The 23,465-nt window shown below is 41.6% G+C and overlaps 1 protein-coding gene and 1 long non-coding RNA gene across 2 annotated transcripts in view; both read left to right on the plus strand.

The window, feature by feature from the left end:
* large1 (LARGE xylosyl- and glucuronyltransferase 1) overlaps window positions 1–23,465 on the plus strand; it is a 97,943-nt gene that overhangs the window by 70,459 nt on the left and 4,019 nt on the right. The window contains exons 7-14 of the mRNA XM_069519691.1: window positions 1,342–1,446; window positions 3,730–3,842; window positions 6,777–6,902; window positions 8,224–8,379; window positions 11,981–12,144; window positions 18,033–18,311; window positions 18,490–18,636; window positions 20,286–20,481. Coding sequence (XP_069375792.1) covers window positions 1,342–1,446; window positions 3,730–3,842; window positions 6,777–6,902; window positions 8,224–8,379; window positions 11,981–12,144; window positions 18,033–18,311; window positions 18,490–18,636; window positions 20,286–20,481 — 1,286 coding nt within the window. The remainder of the gene's footprint in view (window positions 1–1,341; window positions 1,447–3,729; window positions 3,843–6,776; window positions 6,903–8,223; window positions 8,380–11,980; window positions 12,145–18,032; window positions 18,312–18,489; window positions 18,637–20,285; window positions 20,482–23,465) is intronic.
* LOC138406759 (uncharacterized) lies at window positions 14,639–15,968 on the plus strand. Its single transcript, XR_011240132.1, has 3 exons — window positions 14,639–14,779; window positions 15,325–15,380; window positions 15,562–15,968. It is a non-coding gene; the product is annotated as an uncharacterized lncRNA (long non-coding RNA).

Genomic DNA, 23,465 nt, shown 5'->3' on the forward strand with positions numbered 1-23,465 from the left:
GCAGTGGCAATATGATGGTAATAGTACTTATGATATGATGGTAATGTTATTTTTAGACAGTATATAAAAATAGTACAGTATATATATATATATAGTATACAATATAACATAATATATATTTATATAGATAGTAATTATACCAATATAATATTATAGCAGTATATAGTAATAATGGCAGCAACAGTATATATAATATTAATAATAGTAATAGTAGTAGTAATAATATAATAATAACAACATGTACACATGTATAAATATGTGTATATAGACTTATATATACGAAGAATATACATAGAATATAATATGATATGATATTCAGCCAGGCGTCATGGCGATGCAGACCAGCTGTGATTGGTCCGTGTCTCACAGTCGCTGGACAAGCGCAGAAAATTCCCCTCCGTTCTGCCTCCATCGGTTCGGTGGTCACGCACGTCGTCCGACGCCTTCTCTCTTTTCTGCATTGCAGCGATTTCAGAGCATTTGTTCGCTCCAACTGAAGCGGGGTGTTTTGTGTAACTCTGTGTTTTTGACGGTGTAACTGCAAAGCAGCACCGACACTCCAGCTCACAAGTATAACAGTGTAGGCCACTTTCATAGGCTCTGCGTTGATCCTCTGCAGAAGCATTAGCCAGGCTTTAGTCTGCTGAATCATTTGACACCTCAGAATGAGGTTCAAAGGAAACTTTAAGCTTTCTTCTCTTCTGCTTTGTTTCTCAGCCGGCCGTCCGTGCGCGACGTAAGAACAGACACGCTCCTATTTTTATCAAACCATCTGTCCACACAGGGTACATAATGGCTCAAAGGACATTTGTATTATTTTCCTTTGTTTATATAGTGATGCTTCAGGCTCTGATCTCCAACCCGTCGTACCTGTACTGCTTCTTTGTAGACACACAGAGCCCCAGAGCTGCTCCTGCTGCCCTATTGATGTGTGCACACGGTGCTAATGTCAATCATCTGCATGAAGTAGTGAATGTCAAAGGCAGTAGCTTAACAAGTGCAAGTAGAGGAGAATGAAAACAGCTTCCTAAATGAAATGGTTTGTCCTGATCTGATGGAAATGTGGCTGGAAGGCTGATATTCACCTACTGACACAAACATAAACATTTTAAATTAATACTTTGAATATCAAACATGTTAATGCAGCATTGAAAGACAATTCAAATTTGAAAACCAAGGCAACCAGCCAAAACCTCAAGGACACAAGACAAGACTACAGAATGAATAAGTATAGACTAATATCTAAATATCTGGTAAACGAAAAAGAAAGTTGAGTGAATAAAGTGTCAGTTGCAAGAAAAACGTGAGCAAGCAGTGATGATGTGGTTTGCTGTGTTTCAGGTCAGCAGGTCCTGGGTCTGGTGGAGAACCAGAGCGACTGGTACCTGGGGAACCTGTGGAAGAACCATCGACCCTGGCCGGCTCTGGGCAGAGGCTTCAACACCGGTAGGTTCTCGATGACGTGGCGCCGGCATAGAGACGTTCAGAGTCTGTGTTCGTCGCTGCTGGAGCCGTTGGAGCTGTTGTGCAGACACTCTTGTGATTCGTAACACATCTGGTCTATTTTTACCAGATCAGCTGTCAGCTTTGAAGTGTGAAACTCACTTGTAAATGTGTGCAAATGAATTATTATGGATGTAATGAATAATATCTTGTTGTCACACTTTATGAAATAACACTGTGAAACAACTCATGATCTTCTGAGAAGAAAAAACGGTATATCTGCAAATCTGTAGAGAATGTTGATAACGAACTACAACAATAATGAATAAAATACAGATTCAAAAATAATATACAGAAAAATATACAAAATTGTAAACCTATATTGCCAAATAGAACCAGGATGTAGGGGTGTGATATGAGAAATCAGTAGTTATAAACCAAAATCCCCACTTGATTGTGTCAGTATATTTTAACTAAATGCATGAACTGTCTATTTCTGACATGGAGTACAATATACATATATATATACACATATATATGTGTGTGTGTGTGTATTGTAATCGGTAATCTGTAATTCGTCAATCCAAATTAGATTCAATTTTGCAGGTTGGTTGAAGTTAGGGTCTGTAGCTGTGCTGTAGATTTTTTTTCAAAACTGTCAATTTAAGTTTTAGCCTAATGCTACACTGAAAGCACATATACTTACAGATACAATTAAAATAGTAATAGCTACACCAACCATATGCTGAGAACATTAATATTCTCATCAGGTCTTTCAATCTGTTTTTACAGTGGCATTATCAATGCGTTCTTATTTTAGCTGGCCTGCAGCCCTCGGATAAATGTCATGTTATAATTTAATCATTTTGTCAAACGGTAACATTCTCCTCGGCTTAAGAGTTTTGTAAATTTTGAAAAACAGCGAAGCACATATTGAATACTGAAGACAGCGTGCAGCTCTTGAGTGCATTTCTAGTTTATACTGAAGAAGCACTGGGTCTATAAGCAGTTCCTTGAGCAACTATCACAAATACTTATCATTATTATCATTATTATCTACAATATATAATTCTATAAAATGACTTAAACTTTGATTGATACTTTTACCCATATTCCCCACTCAAAACTGTGACAGTTCATATACCCTATGTCTTTATTATGGGTAAGCTCACGCTGTGATTGTGTTGCTGCGTTACACCATCCAAGATAATTTTAGGGAAACTAGTTTGTTTTGGGTTTTTTTTACCTCAAAGAACTCCGTCTCCATGTTTTAAATAAATAACAGCGAGTGAGCGGTGAAGCAGGACACAGTCATTGATGGAATTTGCAGGCGTGCAGGAGGCTTGTTAAAAATTGTATGAAAACACATTTTCAGAAAGGTGCAGGGTATAATTCACCGAGCCTCAGAGCTGCTGATAGTGGAATTGATTGGATTCCATTACACGTTGCTATTATTTTCCACTGCTTTTATATATATATATAAATATTTTTTCCCTCCATCAAATCCAGCAGCTCTTTCCCTTCAGGAGACATATAGCTCTCTTTGTGCTGTTTTGAGCAGGAGGATAAACTTTATATTGAATATAACCCAGAACAAACACTGCATTGTGAAATTCAGGGGGAGCGGCGTAAAGCTCTCCTGGACACAACTGTACTGTAAAGGTTCAGCGCTCTGCTCTTCAACCTCCCGTGAGTGTGACTGAACAGCAAATCTCAGGAACAGAAAGGCAACGTGTTGCTTTTAGGCAGAACAGCAATTTGACAGGAAAACCTCCATTTCAGCTGCGGCCGGGCGGTGACCGTGGCAACACGCGGGGGCCACGGCAGGGCGCGAAACATAGTTTGGTTTGGTCTGATCTAAAAATATTATTCACAGTGTCACTCTGCTGTGAACACTGGCTGCTGGATTTTATTTGAGGCATCTGGGGAAAAAAGATTTGTCAGGGAAGGAACTTAAAGATTTTGTTTTTGAATGTTCCTGTTTGTGGCAGGTGCAGGAGGGGAGGGGGAGTCGAGCAGTGAAAAGCACATGAGCCTCTGAGAATAATTTGTGTTTCCGGGGAGGATTTGAACATGTTTACTCCACCCAGTGCCAGTCTGTCTGCAAGCTTAAAGTCTACAGCTTTATCTCAGAAAATAGAAGGCTGTGATTCAGAGCCTCATGATGGAAACTTATCACCTTTACCAAGCAGCAAGATACTAATCTCTCAGTTTCTTAAGCTACCGTATCGCTGTCTGCGTGTGTGTGTGTGTGTGTGTTTACATATGCATGTGCCTGCTTTCCAGGGGTGATTTTGCTTCTCCTGGATCGGCTACGGAAGCTCAGATGGGAGCAGATGTGGAGGCTGACTGCAGAGAGAGAACTAATGAGCATGCTATCCACCTCGCTGGCAGACCAGGTAACATCCTCACACCTCACATGTGCAAATCCTTCACCCTTTGGCAGGATTTGCTGTTTCACATGCACAAATCACGGCAACACCTGTACGAGAGCCTGCTCTGGCAGACAGGCTAGACTCAGATGACCTGTGCTGTTTATTAATCTTTGTAAAGTCAAGTTAAACCTCATAAATGGGGAGATTCTCATAGGTGTTACTCTCAGTTGTGATGTGTAAGGGATTCTGCTGGAAGCCAAGAGTCACAGATATATTTGAATTTAAAGTCTTTATTAATCTAAAATAAAACAGTTTATAAAATATATAACAAAATCGGTCTTGAGAACACAACAGCAATGTGGATGCTAGTGTTATCATTACTGTCATTGTCTGGAAGCCTCAAATACTTACAATTTAGCGAGCTAGCAGTCAGGTAATGTAATACAGTAATTGTAACAACATAATGTCAGAGGGCAACGATGGGGCTGCTGGAAAATCCTCAGACGTATTCTAAAATTGCAATATATGAACTTATCATCCAACAAGAGATGAACTTCCATGGTCTCTGCCATGTTTGAAAATGTTAACAACTCTCCCAATTATTATTTCTTTCATTTGGTGAGCGAGGAAGTGAGATCTGCTCACAAGTGGTCACTGGTCACATGTGGAGACATAGGCTGTGTCTGAAATCCCTCACCGTATGGTCCACTGTATGGTGGGTGTTTTAGTTAAATGTTCCATTCCCTTTGTAGTGCGCAATGTATACCATCATGCATTGCGCTTGCAGCAGAGCGTCGAGAGGAGAGACGGCAGCAGGAACAGCATGACCTGTTGTGCAAATATAAATACGAGCACAGCAGGTCATCACAGCAAAAACTGCAGCAAACAAGTTTATTTCTACGTTTAAAGGTGCTCATTCAACGTGTTTTTTGACCTGGACTTCACCAGCAGACGTTGTTGTTGTTCATCATAATCCTGCGATAGTGATGGATGGATAGAAGACACTGTATAGTGAAGATGGGGATAATGAATGAGTGGGTGATTTCGGACACAGCCCTACCTTAATGACAGGTGTGAACTGACATAGTAAGACTTGTGATGGGCTTTAAAATATGTATACTACAGTAATTGTATCTGTATCTGCTGGTGGACGTATATATTTGGTGTTTTGTGAGATACCTACAGCAATGTTCATTCAATCAATTAAAAAAATCTAACATCTAATCATCTAATAGGTAATTAATAGGTGCTATCTTAGCTTGTGCAGCACAGGTCATAAGCTGAGACCTCAGCCAAGGGTCTCTATTATTGCAGAGCTCATCTTGATTACAGGTGCATTTATGATATTTTAATTCAACCTTCATTAAGCAAAGTCCTGCAAGGTATGCAGTTTGGAAAATGAGCCGGGCTGTGGAAGTGGTTTCAGCGTTTCTTCTGCTGTATGAGCTCTTCCAACGCAATCATCCCTCTTTATCACAGCCTTCATTATGTGGCTGTAGAGGTTTTATGTCTCCCATTAGGGAAGTGGAATGCGTCTCGTGAACCTTCAAAACCTCAAACGGCGAAATGTGTCTCCATTGTAACACAAGTACAGCCACTCAAAGCTATTTCGAGTGTGCAGCCTTACGGGTTGTGATGGCACATAAATTAAGAATTACACCTCGAACATCTGGAGACGTACAAAACACCAACAGCGCAGAGGGAGAGTCAGTACTGTTAAACCGGCCTCACAGCGGTCCCACATCTGGGGAGAATAGTTGGAGCCATCAATTGCGTGATAATTCCGCTCACCTCTAATGTCAGCGGTGATGACAACGTTTTTCATCCATCAAAAGATATTTTAATGGCCTCTTAAAGCTCACAGTATAATCTCATACTGTGCAGCCAAACCCATAAAATATATATTTTTAATTCTGGTAGATTGTAAAGCTTCAAACTATTCTATATATATATGAAAACAAGGAGAGAAAAATGAGGACAAAGTCAGGAAAAATGACCACAGTCGTAAAAGAGTTATAAAGTGACCATGAGGAGACAGAACTGGTGATAAACTTAACACGGAAGAACACAATCGCAGATGTAAAATGAACACACAGAGACTCGCCCTCAGTCGCGAAACAACCACAGAGATACTTAACTTGACCACAAAGAGACTCTGAACCACCACAAAGAAGACACGGAATGACTGCAAATGACTACAGTTGCCATGGTTACAGGTGTCATTCTCCTCTAGCGTGAGGTCAGAGGAAAAGATACGGCTCGCACACGAAACGTCCATGTCACTCTGCTCTCAGGGAACGCTGCTCCTGTCAGTGAATCGGGTCGTCACTAGAAACCTTCCCTGTTCCTGCTCACTCAGCATTAGCACAGCAGGGTCGTGCAGCACAGAGCAACGAATCATCCAGAAGCAGGATTCAGTCGTCAAATACTGTTTATACAGAGGAGCTGAAACGTCAGATAACACAGTGATCGTTTCTTTAGGGAACATCCAGAGGAAGATTTAGGTGGCAGGTTGTTCTTCCAAGACCCGGTAATATCAGAGAACAATAGAGACGGAGACAAAATGTTCCTTCTTGGTGCAACAGGTCGACTTCTGAGCAAGATATTTTGGGCTGGAGGGAAAAAGGAGCTCTTCCAGTGTGCTTCCATGTAGGCCATCAACTAGCAAACTAAAAGAACTTATGTAATATGCATTACCGTCCTCTGCGCTCTGCCAAAAAATGTCAGCAAGGAAATGTTTCAAAAGTACCGTATCACAAGAATAAAATAAGCAGATTTTGACGCCGATGTTTTACTTTACAGGTTTCATTTTAACTCCTGCAAAAATCTGAGAAAGATCAAATTCAGCTTTATGTGCACATCAAATAAACCGAGGTGCACGCCTGTAGATGATGAAACATAAGGCAAAGCATGAGGCTCAGTGTGAGTTTTGTGTGTTTCTCTTGTGTGTGTGTGCAGGACATCTTCAACGCTGTGATCAAACAGAACCCGTTCCTGGTTCACCAGCTGCCGTGCTTCTGGAACGTCCAGCTGTCCGATCACACGCGCTCCGAGAAGTGCTACAAGGATGTTTCAGACCTGAAGGTGAGACCCTGCCGTCCCCACCGTGAATCCGCTCGGTCAGTTCAGACATAATAAACCGAACCCCGACTCACCGGATGTAGACAACAGGTGCAAGCCTTTCATTCGCCCGTCGTCCTCCTCCCATGTTTCCCTGCTTCTGCCGTGTTTTTCGGAAACAACACAACATGTCTATTCCATTTTTTTGTGGCGTTTTCTTTGCAGAGAAAGGAATGGAGGCTAAAGCTTTATTTCCCTCATAGCAAAGTGATACAAGGTTCATCCAGACCAATCTCTAGTGTTGACACAGTGCTGTGGAAGTGGATCCATCCTCACAAGATTATACAAGACCTGACCTGCATTAATCAGATTCTCAAGGCCCACACTCTGATATTTGGTTCTACTTTTAAGCACTTTATGGATTTTGTAAACCTTGTAAAGGCACCCTGGTTCTTCCAGGCGTCAGGGGCAATTGAGGTGTAAGCACTCTGTGTAAGCACAGCGAGAAGTTTAAGTGGTAATTAACGTTTAACCAATGAAAGGAATTTTAAGCATCTGTTTATGTCGATAACAACATAATCACCACTCGCACATGAAAGGAGCGGTGATTACCTCTGTTTGTAAAGCCTGAGATACAGAATATTGCCAACAATTGGTTGCAGCAGTTAATGTGTAGGATGCAGGAGAAATGGGCAAGTGTAAAAAAAAAAACCTGTGGGACTTTGACAATGCATAAATGACTGGGGTGAAAGATCTCAGAAATAAGGAAGGCAGGTAGGGGGCTGTCAATCAGTAGTTGTGAGGACCTACCGAGGGTCAAACTGCAAACTGGATACAAGAGGGATGTGCTGGAACGACTCCGATCCCTGGCAGCTCCATTTGACAACTCATGGTGCGCAACCTATTCGCGCAATGAGATTCCACACAACGCAAAGACGTGTCACGTCCTTTTGGCAATTGTTGTCACTTTAGCCAGTTGTCCTCCTCTACTCTTTTCCGGAGAACTGGCAAATATTCGTTGGTTTTGTTTTCAGCCATTTGTGCAAATGTTGTGTGAACATTTGCTTCACATTTGGTGTGAATGCAGCGTTACAGAACTTGAAGGAGACCATGCGTCAGTAGGTAGAAAGGACCAACAGCATATGGTGGTCATACTGATTTGGCTCATCATTGTAGTATGTGAAAGTACCTAGAATACGTCCAGTGTATTTTCTTGAATGTATATTTTTTTAGAGAGTTTACTAAAGTACTTATGTACAAACTTTAGTCCGACACTGTTTAAATATTTAAAATGCTGTTCAATAAAATCTGAGCATGATGATATAAACCTAACCCTCTTCAACAGGTCATCCACTGGAACTCCCCCAAGAAGCTGCGGGTGAAGAACAAGCACGTTGAGTTTTTCCGCAACCTCTATCTCACCTTTCTGGAGTACGATGGGAACCTGCTGCGGCGAGAGCTGTTCGGCTGTCCCAGCGAGGCCGACCACAACAGTGAGAACGTAGGTGGAACTGCGTCTGTAGTCCTGGTTGCGTTGTGTATTTAGCGATGAAGATAAGCACAGGTGGTGGGAAACTAGCATTCAGGCAGCTGCATCCGAGCCAAAGGAAGTTTGGGCACTGGTACTTAAGGTGATGTTGACTCCACACTGTGTCCTGGCATTGCATATGCTCATATTCACAACTTGAATTTGAGTTATTAAAAGGTTTATGTGCTCTAAAGTTTAGAAACCACATCACTTTCCTGTCCATTGCTGCAGCTCCTGTTTTCAGCCTCTGTCGGAAACACTTAGCTCCTTTCTCTCTTCGACCCCCATCCCGATAAAGCCCAGTATGCTCCGATTGGCCAGCTGACACACTCCATTGTGATCGGTCACTCGTTGCCTGTGGGAAATGTGGACCTCCACTCCGCTGGCTTCGTTAAGGGACATCGCAGTGCCCCACAAGTATCGGCTGGACATCTGACGACGTGTTTCCGGAACTTCATTGCGGTGTTTTTCCCTTTATCACAGACTTTAGACTTGTTTAACTTTCACACACACCGAAAACATATACGCTGGAGGAAAGGGGAAAAAACTGAACAAGCAAAAATGTGTTCCCTTTAATATGCATCTTGAGTGATTTACAAGTGGACAGCTGTGAGTACTGCTGAGAACTCCCCAAAGACGCATTGAGAAAGCGTTCTGATAACCGTGGTGATGTTTCTGGCCACGTTATGTAAATGAACACAATGAAGGACTGCCTTCCCTACTCAGCTGACGTCCCCTCTGTATAAGAGGAATTATGTTCTCATTCACATCCTCATATCGTGTAAGTCGTGTCTGGAATTTTAACCCATGGAGATATACGAGGGTTTAATCTTGGTTAGCCTGGAACACAGTGAAGAATGGACGCACTTTGTGTTGTTTTGAGTTCGTCTTCTGTTAACGTCCAGCAGACGAGGCGAGTGTCTTGCCTCCTCCTGATGGTTAAAAACAACATTCAATTTCTGCATCAGCCACATTGGTGAAGACAAGCGCGTGCGGCTGCTGTCCCTTTCAGCTCGTCCGTAGCTGCCCTGATGAAAGAACAGCTGGTCCCGAAGACGGCAACAGTCCTACTGCTGTCAGTCAGTCACTGTGAACTGAACAGATGGTGGCTCGTGTGTAACGCTGACAACCTACATCTGCTGCAACAGTGGGGTTCGCTCAAATGCATCCGGGTTAAGGAGAGATGTCGGCACAGAGCTTCTAAGTATGAACACCATGAATGTCTAGAGAGGGATCAGGCAGGTAGTGTGATTTGTCTCTACGAAACAGGTTTAGGAGAAAGACTCTGTTTTAACATTCAGGCTGTTCGTTCTTTGCACCTCCTCAGCTCCCAACCTGCTAAAGGTCACACATGGCCAGGTTTGTTTTTTACAGGACAAGCCTCGACGGGGTGTAGAATTATTCAAGTGTCAGCTCCGTGGTCAGTTAATCACATTATAATTTTCCATCATGGTGTGCCAGGCATTTTTTTTTTTTTTTTTTTCTGCCAACAGTCAATTCCAATGTGTCCTTAACTCAGGAAATAGTTTGCCCACTCAATTTTTCAGAGTTTGAGCAGCGATTTAAATCCCATTAACGTGATTATTAGACTAATGAAGTCACAGAGGGATTGGCTCCAGCAGCACAGTGCAGATCGGGGCTCCTTCAGGGCCTCAGTGCCACCGCAGCCCCGTCACTCTCTGCGGCTCGGCGAATCAGACGGTTCGAAGCGAAGTAGCGCCACACACCGAGTCCTCCGCCGACAGCCCCTTTAAACACTTCTGTCTAACTCTCCCCACAGCGCTGCCGCACCGTGCTCTGCTGAGCTCATCTCCACTTGAATTAAAATCAAGTCTGATAGACCTGAACAGAATGCTGACATCTATAATATATTAGTTGATGTGTTGCTTTATTAAAACATCACTTTCCCAATCCTGCATCACTGTTGGTGTCGGACATTTCATCAGAAAGTTGAGCTGAACACTGCATTTAGTTATATTTAAACATTACACACATATTATTTGCGTCACATCATTAACACCCTAAAATTGACTTATTTAGGATTCAATTCCCGGTCTTTGGCTGGAAATGGCAGACTCTTAAACAACAGCATGAGTCAGTAGTAATGTAGACATGGATATTAGAAATTTTCTTGTGCCCTGTATGTAATATTACTGTCAAGTCTTTCTATTAACAAGGAATGTACTTTCCAAAAAGGCTTTCTGTCAGGTGAGTAGTATACAGGGTAACTGATCACGGTGGTTAAAGGACTTCCACCCAGGAAACTGTTTCAGATCCTGAATTGCTCTCAGCTGTCTCTCGTTGCTGACTCTCTCTGTGCACCAGGTGATTCAAATTGTGCATTCAGCTCCTCACACGTGGAAGAAGTTCCTGGTGAAACATTTTAAAATAAGAATAAAGAAGAGGAATGAATGGAAATGAGGAATTCACTAAATCAAAAAGGAAAATGTGATTCATAGCCCAGATTTCTCCAAGTGAAAGTGACCAATATAACCACCACAGCTGGCTCTGTATAAGCTCTTTGTCACTCTTTACATCACCTCACCTGACTTCCTTAAGCCTCTCTTTCAAAAAATACACCTTTCTAATAGTTTCTGTATTTTTAAAGGCCCAAGGAAGAGCAGCGTTGTGTCGTAAAACTTTGAAAATTCAGGCAGCCACAGCTCTGTAGCAGCAGCTGCTGGGACTAATCAACACAACTGGCGTTGTCGACCATGACAACAGCTCGTTCGCCACAATAACAATGGATTCTCCTGTGGTGTTCTGTGTACTGAGTGGAGCTTCACCAAACTTCACTTAATACACAGGTGAATATTTCTTTGTGCAGCAGCGGTGGCGCGGCTTCAGGCAAACAGTCCATGGAGAGACTGAGATAGTGGACTTAGGCCAAAACGAGTAATATACAAAAACACCCAAATCAGGACATTTATTTTTTTATCTTACTCATTAGGGCAGGAAGGTAGAAAAATAATGTTTTCGCAGTTGTAAAAAAAAAAAAAAAAGAAGAAAGAGATTATGGCCCCTGCAAAAAATCACTTGTCGGTCAGACAACAGCATTATTTTTTTTCTTTGTCATGACCAAGGTTCTTTATGACTTAAAATATTACCCCAGTGTGAGTGTGTGTGGGCGGTGTCAATTTCTCACTCTCAGTCTGCTTGTCCAGTGCTCACACCACATCAGCCGTCAGATTTATGATGAAGCCATTTTTATCTCACAGTTTTAGAGCAGTGATTTAAACTGTCGCTTTCGAGCTGTTCAAAAACAAGGAACGTGAGCAGGTCTGCAGGTAGTGATGGTTCCGCATGCAAACCTTCCTTCTGTGGCAGCTTGTACGTGTAGTAAAAGGTCTTAACTCCTTGAAAACATCATTAAGCCTGGTGCAGTTTTTTTTATCGTGAAACAAATGATGTTTCTGTTTTAGAAGATTTTTGTGTTTTTGATCATGGTGCAGAATACCCAGGCAGAGAGTCGGTGGCACTGCACAACGCTGATGCAGCAAACAGCATCATCAGGGGCTTCCCTCTGGCCCATACACTGCCTCACTTCTGGTGTCTCTCTCCTTTCTCTCTGCAGCTCCAGAAGACTCTGTCCGAGCTGGACGAAGACGATCCTTGCTACGAGTTTCGCCGAGAGCGCTTCACCGTCCATCGAACGCACCTCTACTTCCTCCACTATGAGTACGAACCCAGCTCTGACAACACTGACATCACTCTAGTCGCTCAGCTCTCCATGGACAGGTAATGTCAGACCGCTCAAATAAATACATTCGTTATCGCCTCCCGACTTGTAAGTGGAAAACTGCTGTAAAGTTTTGCAATTGTTTTGATCATCGTGGGTAATAAACCTCATTCTCCCAACAAGTTTCATGGTAATCGGTTCAATAGTTGTTCCGTGATCCTGCTAACTAACAATCGAACAGACGAACAAACATTGCAGATGAAAACATAAGCTGTCAAAACAAGTTCACTTTCAGATTCTAGGCCACTCTGGACTAGTTTAGCAACTACTTGTTGTTTTTATTGTGATTGCAATGACAAAACATTATAATCCACACTTCTGACTGGCTTTATCTACATAGTTGCTGTGGAGTTACCTCACGGATGTTGTAAGATTTTGCCATCCTCCATTACAAAATAATAAACAAGGATGTCTCAGAAACATAGTTGAAATAGCATAAAGCTGCAGCATGGTTACACCATCCCTGCTTCTTGTTTCTATGTGTGTAGGAACAAAAAAATATAACATTGAGAAAGATATTGAAATAAGAATATGCAATGGATACAACAGTATTTCTGAAAGGGGCTTCTCAGAATCCGTAGCTCCCTCCTATCATTTGGGACACAAAAACTTCCACCACCTTCAAAGCTGACTGCTCAACCAGTTCGAGGAACTTGTGAAAGTTCATGTCTTTATTTTCAATTATAAGACACATCACATAGCTGGTAGTCTGTGCAGTGCAAAGAGGCAGAGGTGCAGAGGATTTGCTCTTCGTTAATAATTATCCCTCACAGTCTTTTCCACGCACATGCACACACATGTGAAACTGCCTCTGGCTCAATGTGTTCACATGCAAGTATTCAGGGTCATATTTAATTCACAAACTATGAAGCAGAATGCATGTCACTGTTCTACTATCACCATGCTCAGGCCTATTGACAAATCTCCAATATATGAATGGAAATACAATGTTGGGCTTTTAGTGAATTTGGAACAACCCAATGTCAAATTTAATAAAGAGCATTTTGTCATTTGTGAAGGCGCAGAGACAAACCATGGATTTTATCCTCAAACATCAATCTGCTATTTATATGCAAATACTACTGTTTGTTTCATTGCTAACAGTGGGCGGCGGGATTAAAGGCTAATTTTAGAGTGAGCGTTGTGTTTTTCTGCAAATATGCAATTCCTCTTAAATAAATATAGTGGAGCAAAACATGTCCAAGGATCTTTTAGTGTAGTCCTTGGGTGACTTTGTTATTTTTCCTCGCCGCACTCTATGACAACTTGCTCCGTTTTGGCCCCTAAAACATCAACAAGGATTAACGGCCAGTGGTCCCCCAAAGGTACCATGGGAATTTTCTTTGGATTTCCAAACTCTGTCGATTTGCTAGCAAAGACACAGAAAGTTCCCATGATGCTCTTATGACCTGTAGATTGGTCGTCAATGCCAGTAAATGCATCAATAAGTAAGCAGGTTGTAAGTAAGTCTGTGCAGAATGTTTTAAAATGAATTCAATTAAAAAGTACTACTCTACGTTTTCTAACAGTAAAGGTGATGCTTGAATTTTTGAGATAACCAGAAGAATGTATTACTATAAAATTTTCAGAGTCAACAGATTTGTTTCTCCTGCAACCTTTTTAAATCCCTTCATCAACAGAAGACATAACGTTGCTTCTGGTTTGTTTAGTAAGGTCAGGGTCTGGAAATGACTTTTATTTGCTTCTGTTAAATTGCTGGCTCAAAGAATCAAATCTGTACAGCAGTCACTGAAGTGAGAGTGAAGAGTTATTGGAGTGGAGAGAAGTACATTTATCACTACTAATTGGAAATTCCTGCTAATACAAAACCAGTGAAAAGAAAAACATAAATAGACATATTGCTCCTTTGGATGTGTTTTCATACCGTGGTCACTTTAAGGCAATATCTTTAAATCTTGTCTTTCATTCAAATGTTTCATTGGGATCATTTCATCTAGATATTATACAGAAAATGTATTGTTCATCTGTGGGAACTGTAACTTACATTAAATCATGAAACCAACAGAATAAAATGCTTTTCTTTCAAGTGAAGGGATGGACACTAATAACTTTGGCTATCCCATCCATTTTATGTTCTGCTGAGGTTCAGTTTGCTCGAAATTTGTTTGGCACATGTTCCTCTGAGGATGAGCACTTTTTATTATAGGTACCCCACAAGCATTTCTGATGTGCCACACAATGTAAAACACTACACAAGATAATTATGTAATGCAAATTCTTTCATGCTCCCAGGTTGATAAACATTTAGATTTAAATAGTATTTTAAGCATAGACTGTATATAAAGATGGACGTAGTGTCCGTGACGTCACCCGTTGGTTTCTGTAGAGTGAAAATGAGGCTCGTAGTGGGCGTTTCACCCGGCGCCATCTTGCCGGGGCCTGACTCCTCCTAGTTCCGGGCTAACCCATAAATGGGCAAAAAGGCGGCGCGCGAGTGGACGCTAGGCGGGCCGAGTGAAGACTGACAACCGAGCCACGCCCACAGAGCTTATCGTTTCCTGGTTAGCTCAGGCTAAGGAGCTAGGCTAAATGCTACCCGCGACTGCTAACCGGCTAGCGCTGCGGTGTTGTTGCTCCGGGATGGTCGCGGTCGTAACATCGAACCGAACAGAGGTAAGTTACCCTGAAACTTTACAACATCAAAACCTATTGATTTATTTATTATCATAATCATACCACATATACTTACATATACTCACAGGCCTCAAGTGGTTTGTGATGTTATTGTGGTAATTCACCGTTTATTTAACACATCTAATGAAGTTTGAAGCAAGTTAACTAGCTTTAGTAAAGAGTTGTGTTTTGTCATTTGATTGTAATTTTAATAAGTTAATATTAATAAGCTGCATGTGATACAGACTTGTATAACCGCCATTACTATTACAACCTCTTTTTTAGCCTGTTATGGATTCACAGTGAATTAGCCTCAGTGCAGATGTGTAATTATATGACAGTTTAGATGTGATTATAATCTCCACACACCACTGTTGTAAACAGTGCTCATATTTATTATATATGTATCTGTTTTAACACTGCGAGAAGTTGAGGGACTTGAAGTGGACTGTTATCAACAGCACTGTGAGAGATTATCACCCTTGAATATTACAGATGTGGTAGAAAGACATTTTATATATTTATACAATGTTTATTTCTTTTAGTACATCAGTTTGGCTGAAATCTGTGGTGCTTCCACCTGCTGAACACAGAATAAACTGTAAGTACCCGTCTTGGCTGCTTAACACAGCTGATATTACATGTGTCAAAATTATTGTAATTATTGTATTGTATAGAATCTGTAATTAATCGTGTTTCTCCTCTGTTCCTTAATATCTACAGATGTGACAATGATTTTAGCATAAAACATCCTTTAACATGACTTTTTTCATTTCATGAAGCACTGCAACACCTGATGTCCTCAGAATCCACTGTGGCAGCAGCAACATGGTGGAGATCGGCAGCTTCAGGCTGGTCAACATGATAATAATATTGAGTCAATTTCTATGTCCATTATGGTTGGTAAAATTAACACTATCACAACAATGTTCATCTTTTACTTTCTGATTTAATAAACCTTAGATAAAAAGTGTTGTCTTTTCTTTTTTGACATAAGAGACAGAACACGGTCAGCACAGCTGTGTCCCTCAGGTTCCTCCGTCCCTAATAAAATGACAGGAAACATAAAAGTATGGCATTATTGCAGAGATACGTGTTACTTTCAAACAAAGTCTGTGTCCTTATATTCTGTGGATATTTAAGTATGTATCTGAATATGGTTTGGGATTAAACAGTGTACTACAATGAATGTGCAGTATGGAGTTCTTTCACATTAAAAGTATTGCATATATAATGTAATGCATCATGTGCAATAATGTGCTTTAATTGTTAGTAAGTTATGAAAACAGGTCTATACCTGGTAGGTAAACTGTTCATTCATAAATAAAGTTCAGCTCAATAAGTTTCACACTGCAGCAGCTGCACTAACGTTATTTCTCAAACAATAATCTAATAAAACATTAATACTGAAGTTACTCACAGTAACGTAGTCAAGCCAAATGGGTTGGCGAGCTGAACAACTTTACATAACGTTAAATATCTAACTTGATGATATTCACTAAACACACAGTCGCCTTCAGTTTAAAAGATTTATCACCATGAACTCTAACGCTCCTCTCTCCGCTGTGTGGACGCTTCATGACGGGTTAATAACCCCCGTCCCTCCCGTTAGCATCGCCGTTACTGCTGGTATCTTGCCTGGAGGTTAGCGGAGCTAAGCTAACCAGCCAGGTACAGACACAATGATACCTGCTCATCACTACTGACACGTAAATCAAAGACAGTACTTTACTCACCACAGACACTGCAGCACAGACGTCTTCCACTTCTCCGTCGGGACAATCAGCCGAACAACAGACGATGATATTCACATGTGAGTGAAAACTCCTCCACAGACTCGTGCTCGGTGACGGGGATTAGCCTGTTAGCTCAGGTGAAGCCGAGCAGACCGCAGGCTAACAGCCAGAGTGACGAGCTAACGGTGACGTCACGTGTCAATCAAGTGATAATTATTCATAATTTCAAACCTCTGTATTATCCAAACGAGCGAGTTAGAAAAAAATTCACCCCCCCCAGAGTTGTCATGGAGGAAGAACTTACTGATTGAGACTAAACTCGTTTTTTGAACCAGGCTGTAAACACGTTTAATTCTGCTCTAAAGTCGGGCTTTTTAACATGGGAGTCAATGGGAATTGACTCCCTCTTGGAGCCAGCCTCAAGTGGCCACCCAGTGAACTGCAGTTATTTGCACTTCCGTATTGGCCTCAGCGCTCAGCCCGGGATGTTGCCGCTTGATTTTAAGTCACCCTCAGGACAAACATAATTTAAGCCCCTATTTAATACTGTCAGTTTGTTATGTCTTCTGTTCTGCAATATATTATTGTGGTGTATGTATAATAAATATGGCTGCCTCTAGGGGCTCCTAGCTGACTATAGACTTCATCTTATTTTAATGAGACCCCGGAGCCACCATGGGCCTATCCCAGATCCAAATCAGTGTCAGACACTGAGCAAATTACACAATCTCACCTTTAGATAGAATACCATATTATAAACTGTAGTTTGGAAGGAAATGAGATTAACAAAACATGGTTTTACAAATCAAGCAGGAGACACTTCAGTATCTTAAATACAGAAAGATGGTATCGGACTCAGTAAATACTTTAGATGGTTATTGAGTATTGTGTGTCAGACTCACCAAAACAGTTCGTAAATATTGGTTAATTAACAAAAGCCAAGTATTCCTGTAAGAGGCTGTCTGAAAGTTTCTTTCACTGAAGAAATATAAAATAAATACATAAGTACTCTGATTTACATATCAATTTTAAGGCTGAGTAATTCATTGTTTCCATATCTTCACAAAATAAATCAAATTTCTGACTAGTACATATCTCACATATCTCACTTCCAAACTCTAAACAAACAATTTGGAACTGCTCAGAGTTGATTTTGAGAACTACCATTTTTAATTTTGCCTTTTCTGCTATTCGCAAGCGGCTCATTTGTACATTCAAAGGACTATTTGTTGTAATTAATGTACAGTTACTGATTAATAGAAACTCAGTAGGCCTACATGTTAAAACAAACCAAAATCTGTCTATAGTGTATCAATGAACCCTTAAGCTGGTATGGGTTGTAAATTAATATCTTGTTAGCATTAGTTTTCCCCAAGTTGTTTTGCACAAACATTATTGTCTCACATCCCCACCCCCCAAAAAAAAAAAAATGGGAAGAAATTGACTCTGATCCAATGCATAGTGGAGGATAGTAATACATGTTTGATGTCACACACCCTCTGTCCTATCGGCTGCAGGCTCCAGATGTTGGAGGCCATCTGTAAGCACTGGGAAGGCCCCATCAGCCTGGCCCTGTACCTGTCCGACGCTGAGGCCCAACAGTTCCTGCGTTACGCTCAGGGCTCTGAAGTGCTGATGAGCCGAGGGAACGTAGGTTACCACATCGTCTACAAAGAGGGACAGTTCTACCCAGTCAACCTCCTGCGTAACGTGGCCATGCGGCAGGTCAACACACCCTACATGTTCCTTTCAGACATCGACTTCCTACCCATGTATGGCCTCTATGAATATCTCAGGTAAGACGGGAAAAAATGTTAAAAGGGTCCAACACTTGTGTCTGGACAGACATGGATGTAAATTGCAACTTCACTGGTTGATGGAGGTGTAAAACCGCAAAGCACTAACTCTAGTTTTTGGAGCTGTACATACAGTAACGTTGCTTAGGTTACAATTTCTTCGTGTGTGTGTTTATAGGAAGTCAGTGGTGCAGCTAGACATGGCCAACAACAAGAAAGCTCTGGTGGTTCCAGCCTTTGAGACGCTGCGATATCGCCTGTCCTACCCAAAGTCTAAGGCTGAGCTGCTGTCTCAGCTAGACATGGGTACACTCTTCACCTTCAGGTAAAAGCACTTTTCAGTTTCTGTCGCCAACAATGTTCAAGATCTTACAGGTTCAACAGAACTGCAGCTCTTTGCATATCCGAGTGCATAGCAGAGGTTGCATAAATCAGCACTCAATTATATTGATGAATTGTTTTCTTCGTTCATTAACTCAAATATGGTTTTAACCCTCAGGACCATACTGAAACAGACTAATTTGCAATTATGCTGAATTAGCAATAGATATAGCAGTAGAATAAAGCATAAAAAGCAAATTGTGTATAGGAATTTAGAAATGATGGACAGTTACACAGTTAGAATGCCACTGACAGCACATGCATGAAAAATAGACAATTACAAAAACAATTTTAATTTAATGCAATGAAACTTAATATGATACAGTTTTAAGACATTTGTGAGAGTGTGATCACTGGATGGTTGTTTGTGTTCGACATTGTGGCAACTAACAAGGCACCTATGGACACAGGTTGTGTAGGAAACCAAGGCGAACCAAGCTGCAAAGTGATGCCTGGTTGGCAGATACCTGCAAGTTCAGGGAGGCCATGAAGCCGAACATTCAATCTGCCTCATGGAAGTTTGAGCAAACTATCCAGCAGCTGATAAAGGAAAGCAGGGTATCATTTGACGGTGGAAGGAAAGCTTTGAGGAATTCCTCAAACCCAACCAAAATGTCCTCTGTGGTGGAGGCAAAGGTCTCTGAGGTAGTTAAGAAGTGCCTCTGTGGCAAGGTTCCAGGAGTGGATGAGATTTGCTCCGAGGTGCAGAAGGCGCTTGACACTGTGGGCCTGTCTTGGCCAACGCATCACTTCAGTGTTCCATGTCGGACTGGCAGACGAGGGCGGTGGTTCTCGTAATACAAAAAGCTTCCTCATGCAACTGTGATTCTCCTAGTTGAGCAGTCCTTTGCCACTCAGAGTGAAGACTCGCTCCACGCTGCTCTATGGGGTGAACCTATTTCTAAGCCCTATCTGCTTGGTTAAAGTGTCTGTGACAGGTAGTTGAACTTGATACAGTCTCATGCTCTAGTTTCATATCTAGAGTCTGTAACAATGTTGTTGCAAATGTACAATCTGTCATTAGCTCTCATTAGCTCAGATGGCTCGCTTGTTTACTACATGAGTGCAGTGCCCGTTCTAAATATGCCTGTTTGGAATGGGCTGTTTGCTCCGCCTGTGGTGATGCTGGTTGTAGCTTTCATTTCTGAAACTGCAAATGTGAGCTGCAGTAATTTAACCACAGTAAGAAAATACCGGCTGCAGGATTCAGTCCACAGAATCGTGAAGCTGCACCACCACTGCTCAGTGGATCTTGACTCGGTACACAAACCCTGAACTGCAGAATCAGTTGCCATTATCTTGAATCCAGAAAATGATTAGATAGATTTTGTGGATGTCTTTGTAACATCCCATGTAATATCTGCCAGTCCAATAAAACTTTTTTTAATCTCGGGGCTGGTTACAACAGAGACACGACTTTTCCCACCAAAAATCATTTGGTCCGCCGTGTGAGGTAAAGTCTTCAAATAGAGTCTACATTTTTAAACACTCCTGTGATAGAAAGACAGGTTCATAACTGAAATGCCGTTCTAAACAGCAAAGTTCACACTGTCTCCAACAATAGTCAGAACCTTTTCTTGTCTGTCCTGCCAGGTATCACGTGTGGACCAAAGGCCACGCACCGACTAACTTTGCCAAATGGCGGACTGCCACCACGCCCTACAGGGTGCAGTGGGAGGCAGACTTTGAGCCCTATGTAATGGTGAGGCGGGACAGTCCTGAGTATGACCGCCGCTTCGTGGGCTTCGGCTGGAACAAGGTGGCTCACATCATGGAATTGGATGCGCAGGTAACTGACAACTGTACCCAACTCTTATCTATCTATATTAAGCATAAATGTGTTGTACTTGTGATAGTGAAAATTTATTCAGATTTCTCGGAAAATATTTCTAAAGCTCAGAAAGTAAGAATTCAGACCATCAGGAAAATAAAACACCCCACAGAAATGTGATTAAAGAACAAGTTATTAAGTTTATTCCTAAGTTTACTCACGTTTTACAAAAGACAAGAATCCAACCAATGGCTCATCTCCAGGTATTTTGCAATGCTGTTGTAAATTCTACTCCAGTTAATATATTCTTGTCCACAGACACAGGGGATGCTCTCTGGACACCAAAGCTGTGTTCTCCAAATGTTAATCTATCAACTTTATGCTTTACCACAGGAAGCACTTCTGGTATCTTTGTTTTCTGGCTTTGGGGGAAAGATGAAAATCCTTACAAATATAAACAGCGTCCTTGTCATTGAATATCATTTTAAGAATCACTCCGGTTTATTGCAGCGCTCATTTCTTCTCCATATTTTTGCCAACATTTGTAAAAGCAATAAGAACATTGTAGCTGCCAAGTGAAGTGCTAAAATCTGGTAATGCACAGAAAATAGATCAAATGAAATGAGACTGGGCCAAAAATACAATAAGTTGGATGATCAGAAAAACTTACCTCATACTTCTGCTCTTGTCTGATCTATAATGCCCTTGTTGAAAAGTCACATCTAAAATTAAAGCTTTATTAAACTGCCTAAGGCCAGGTTTGGCTTAATTGTTCATAACCTATTCAATTAAATGCCATCTCATTATGAAGGAGCGCCTGATCATGCCTCACAGCCTCACTTGCCTCCACAACGTGAATCATTTTTTCCCTAAGCTAAAAATCTTGGTTTCTGGTTCATACGATTGCTGTTTCCTCAAAATAAGATGTGTATCTGTATAACTAACCACCTTAAAGAGGAAATCTAAAATAATCTGATATAAATGCTCCTTCCTGTCCGGTGGACTGAGCTCTTCAGGTTCTTTCAGCTCGTTGTTTTGCTGTTCGAGCCCACAGACTGTACTCTCATTAGTCTCTTCCAGCAGCAGCCATTCTCCACTCATTACTACTGAGATAAGTGGGATGACTAGCGAAAGAGCCGACGGGCTTTTGCACCAGCTGCGTGTAGTGTAACTCTTCCACTGCCCTCAAACTCAGCTGGGTTTGACTGTGGGCAGGATCATTGGTACTCGTTCAACATAGAAACATCATAAGTGAACACTCCTGAGCTGGAGAACATCATCTAGCTATTCTCATGAACTATACATCCGGAGGAATGGTTTCTCTTAATCATGCATATCTGGGAAGGGTCTGTTTGTGATGATAAACACTGATATGCACACTGATGTACTGTGCACTACAGTTACTGGTGTGTGGATCAGTAATGAAAGTTTTCCACTTTAGTTGAGGTTGATTTTTAAAAACTTTTCTTTATCCATCTTTGACATAATCAAAATGTGAAACTTTTACTAAAGCGATTATTAGATAATAAATTGTGTTAATTAGTCCATGATTTAATGTTTTCTATTTCATGGGAGGTACTTTTTTTTAATTTTAATCAAGTAGCCTGTAGTTGCATTTTGCAAATTGTAGGTTATTACAAGTAATAACTTCATCTTTATCCTAAAGCAGCCAAAAACTCACAAAGCCCACTTGTTTTTTTCCCACCACATACACTGACTCACCTCAACTCACTGGTACCAGGCAGAGAATATTCAGTCAGTGTGGCATTGTGACAGTAGTGATGACACACAAATCAGGGTGTCATCTTCAACGCTGCACATACACACAAACAATGGTGGGTATCAAAGAAGTGCTGTTTCAATGAGTTCACTGCGGCTGTGGGGGGACGTTGTTGGTAGCTGAATACATTTGTATCCCAGTCTGGAAGAAGTTTGAAGAAATGGCTGCCTATACTGGGAACAGGTGGGTGCTCCCACAGTGTATTGGTGCCATTGATGGATCACAAAACCCCGTATTGGCACATCAGAACTACCACTGTGACTGTTTCGAGTGAAAAGGCTGGCACTGCATCATCCTTCGTGGTGTTGTAGATGGAATGGGACTCTTCTGGAACAGGTTTTCTGGGATGCCTGGGAGTTAGCACGATGCTCGTGCTTTGTAGATGTCCACATTGTGGGGAGTTGGCCATAACCAGAATCACTGGTGGAGTGAATGTTGGCTGCCGCATCCTGAGCGACTCTGCCTATCCCTTACAGAACTGGCTCTTGAAACAATTCTCTGACTTAGAATGCATCAGTCAGAAAGTTACCTCATGGCCCTGTGCAGCCTTAGTCTTGCAGAGAGACGTGTTATAGTGAGTTTGATGCACCTGCAGCAGCTGCAATATGTTAAATGTAGTTCAAATACAAATGAGTCCAAACTATATGCATGGGGCACAGGGGGTCTGACTGCCAGGCTTGATTTAACGTGCAGTTGAAGCTGTCTCCTCCCTCCTCGTCGGCCACGACTGAGGAACAACTGTAAACATCGCTCACACTGTTCTCCACATCAGCCTCTGCTGCCCCACATCCGCCGCCTGCATCTCCCTCAGGACAGTCAGGTGCTGCTGTTACTGACGCTGTTTCCTCCCGAAGAGAAGCAAAGCGGTTTATCAGTGCTGTTTTGGTGAATAGTCAATAGTTTGAAAGCCGAGAAGATTCACATTTCGGTCAAAGCATTACGATGCCCATTTATTGAAAATAACAACAGCACCAGTGGAAGAGTGGGAGTCTTAGAAAACAGTTTAGTCAACACTGTTACATTTTATTCAGCATAGTTTACTAGACCACTTCGTTTAGCAGGATTTAATTTCTATAATGGATGTTGAAGTGCTGAACTCCTACTGTTTGTTAGATTCAATGTTTACATTTATTTATTTAGCTGGAGACAAAGTGCTGCTGGCAGCAGCAGTTGAAGATGTAGATCAAACTACGAGACAGATGTTTATAGGTCAGTGATTGTA

Source organism: Paralichthys olivaceus, chromosome 23 (assembly GCF_024713975.1).
Source record: "Paralichthys olivaceus isolate ysfri-2021 chromosome 23, ASM2471397v2, whole genome shotgun sequence".
NCBI classification, from domain to species: Eukaryota; Metazoa; Chordata; class Actinopteri; order Pleuronectiformes; family Paralichthyidae; genus Paralichthys; species Paralichthys olivaceus.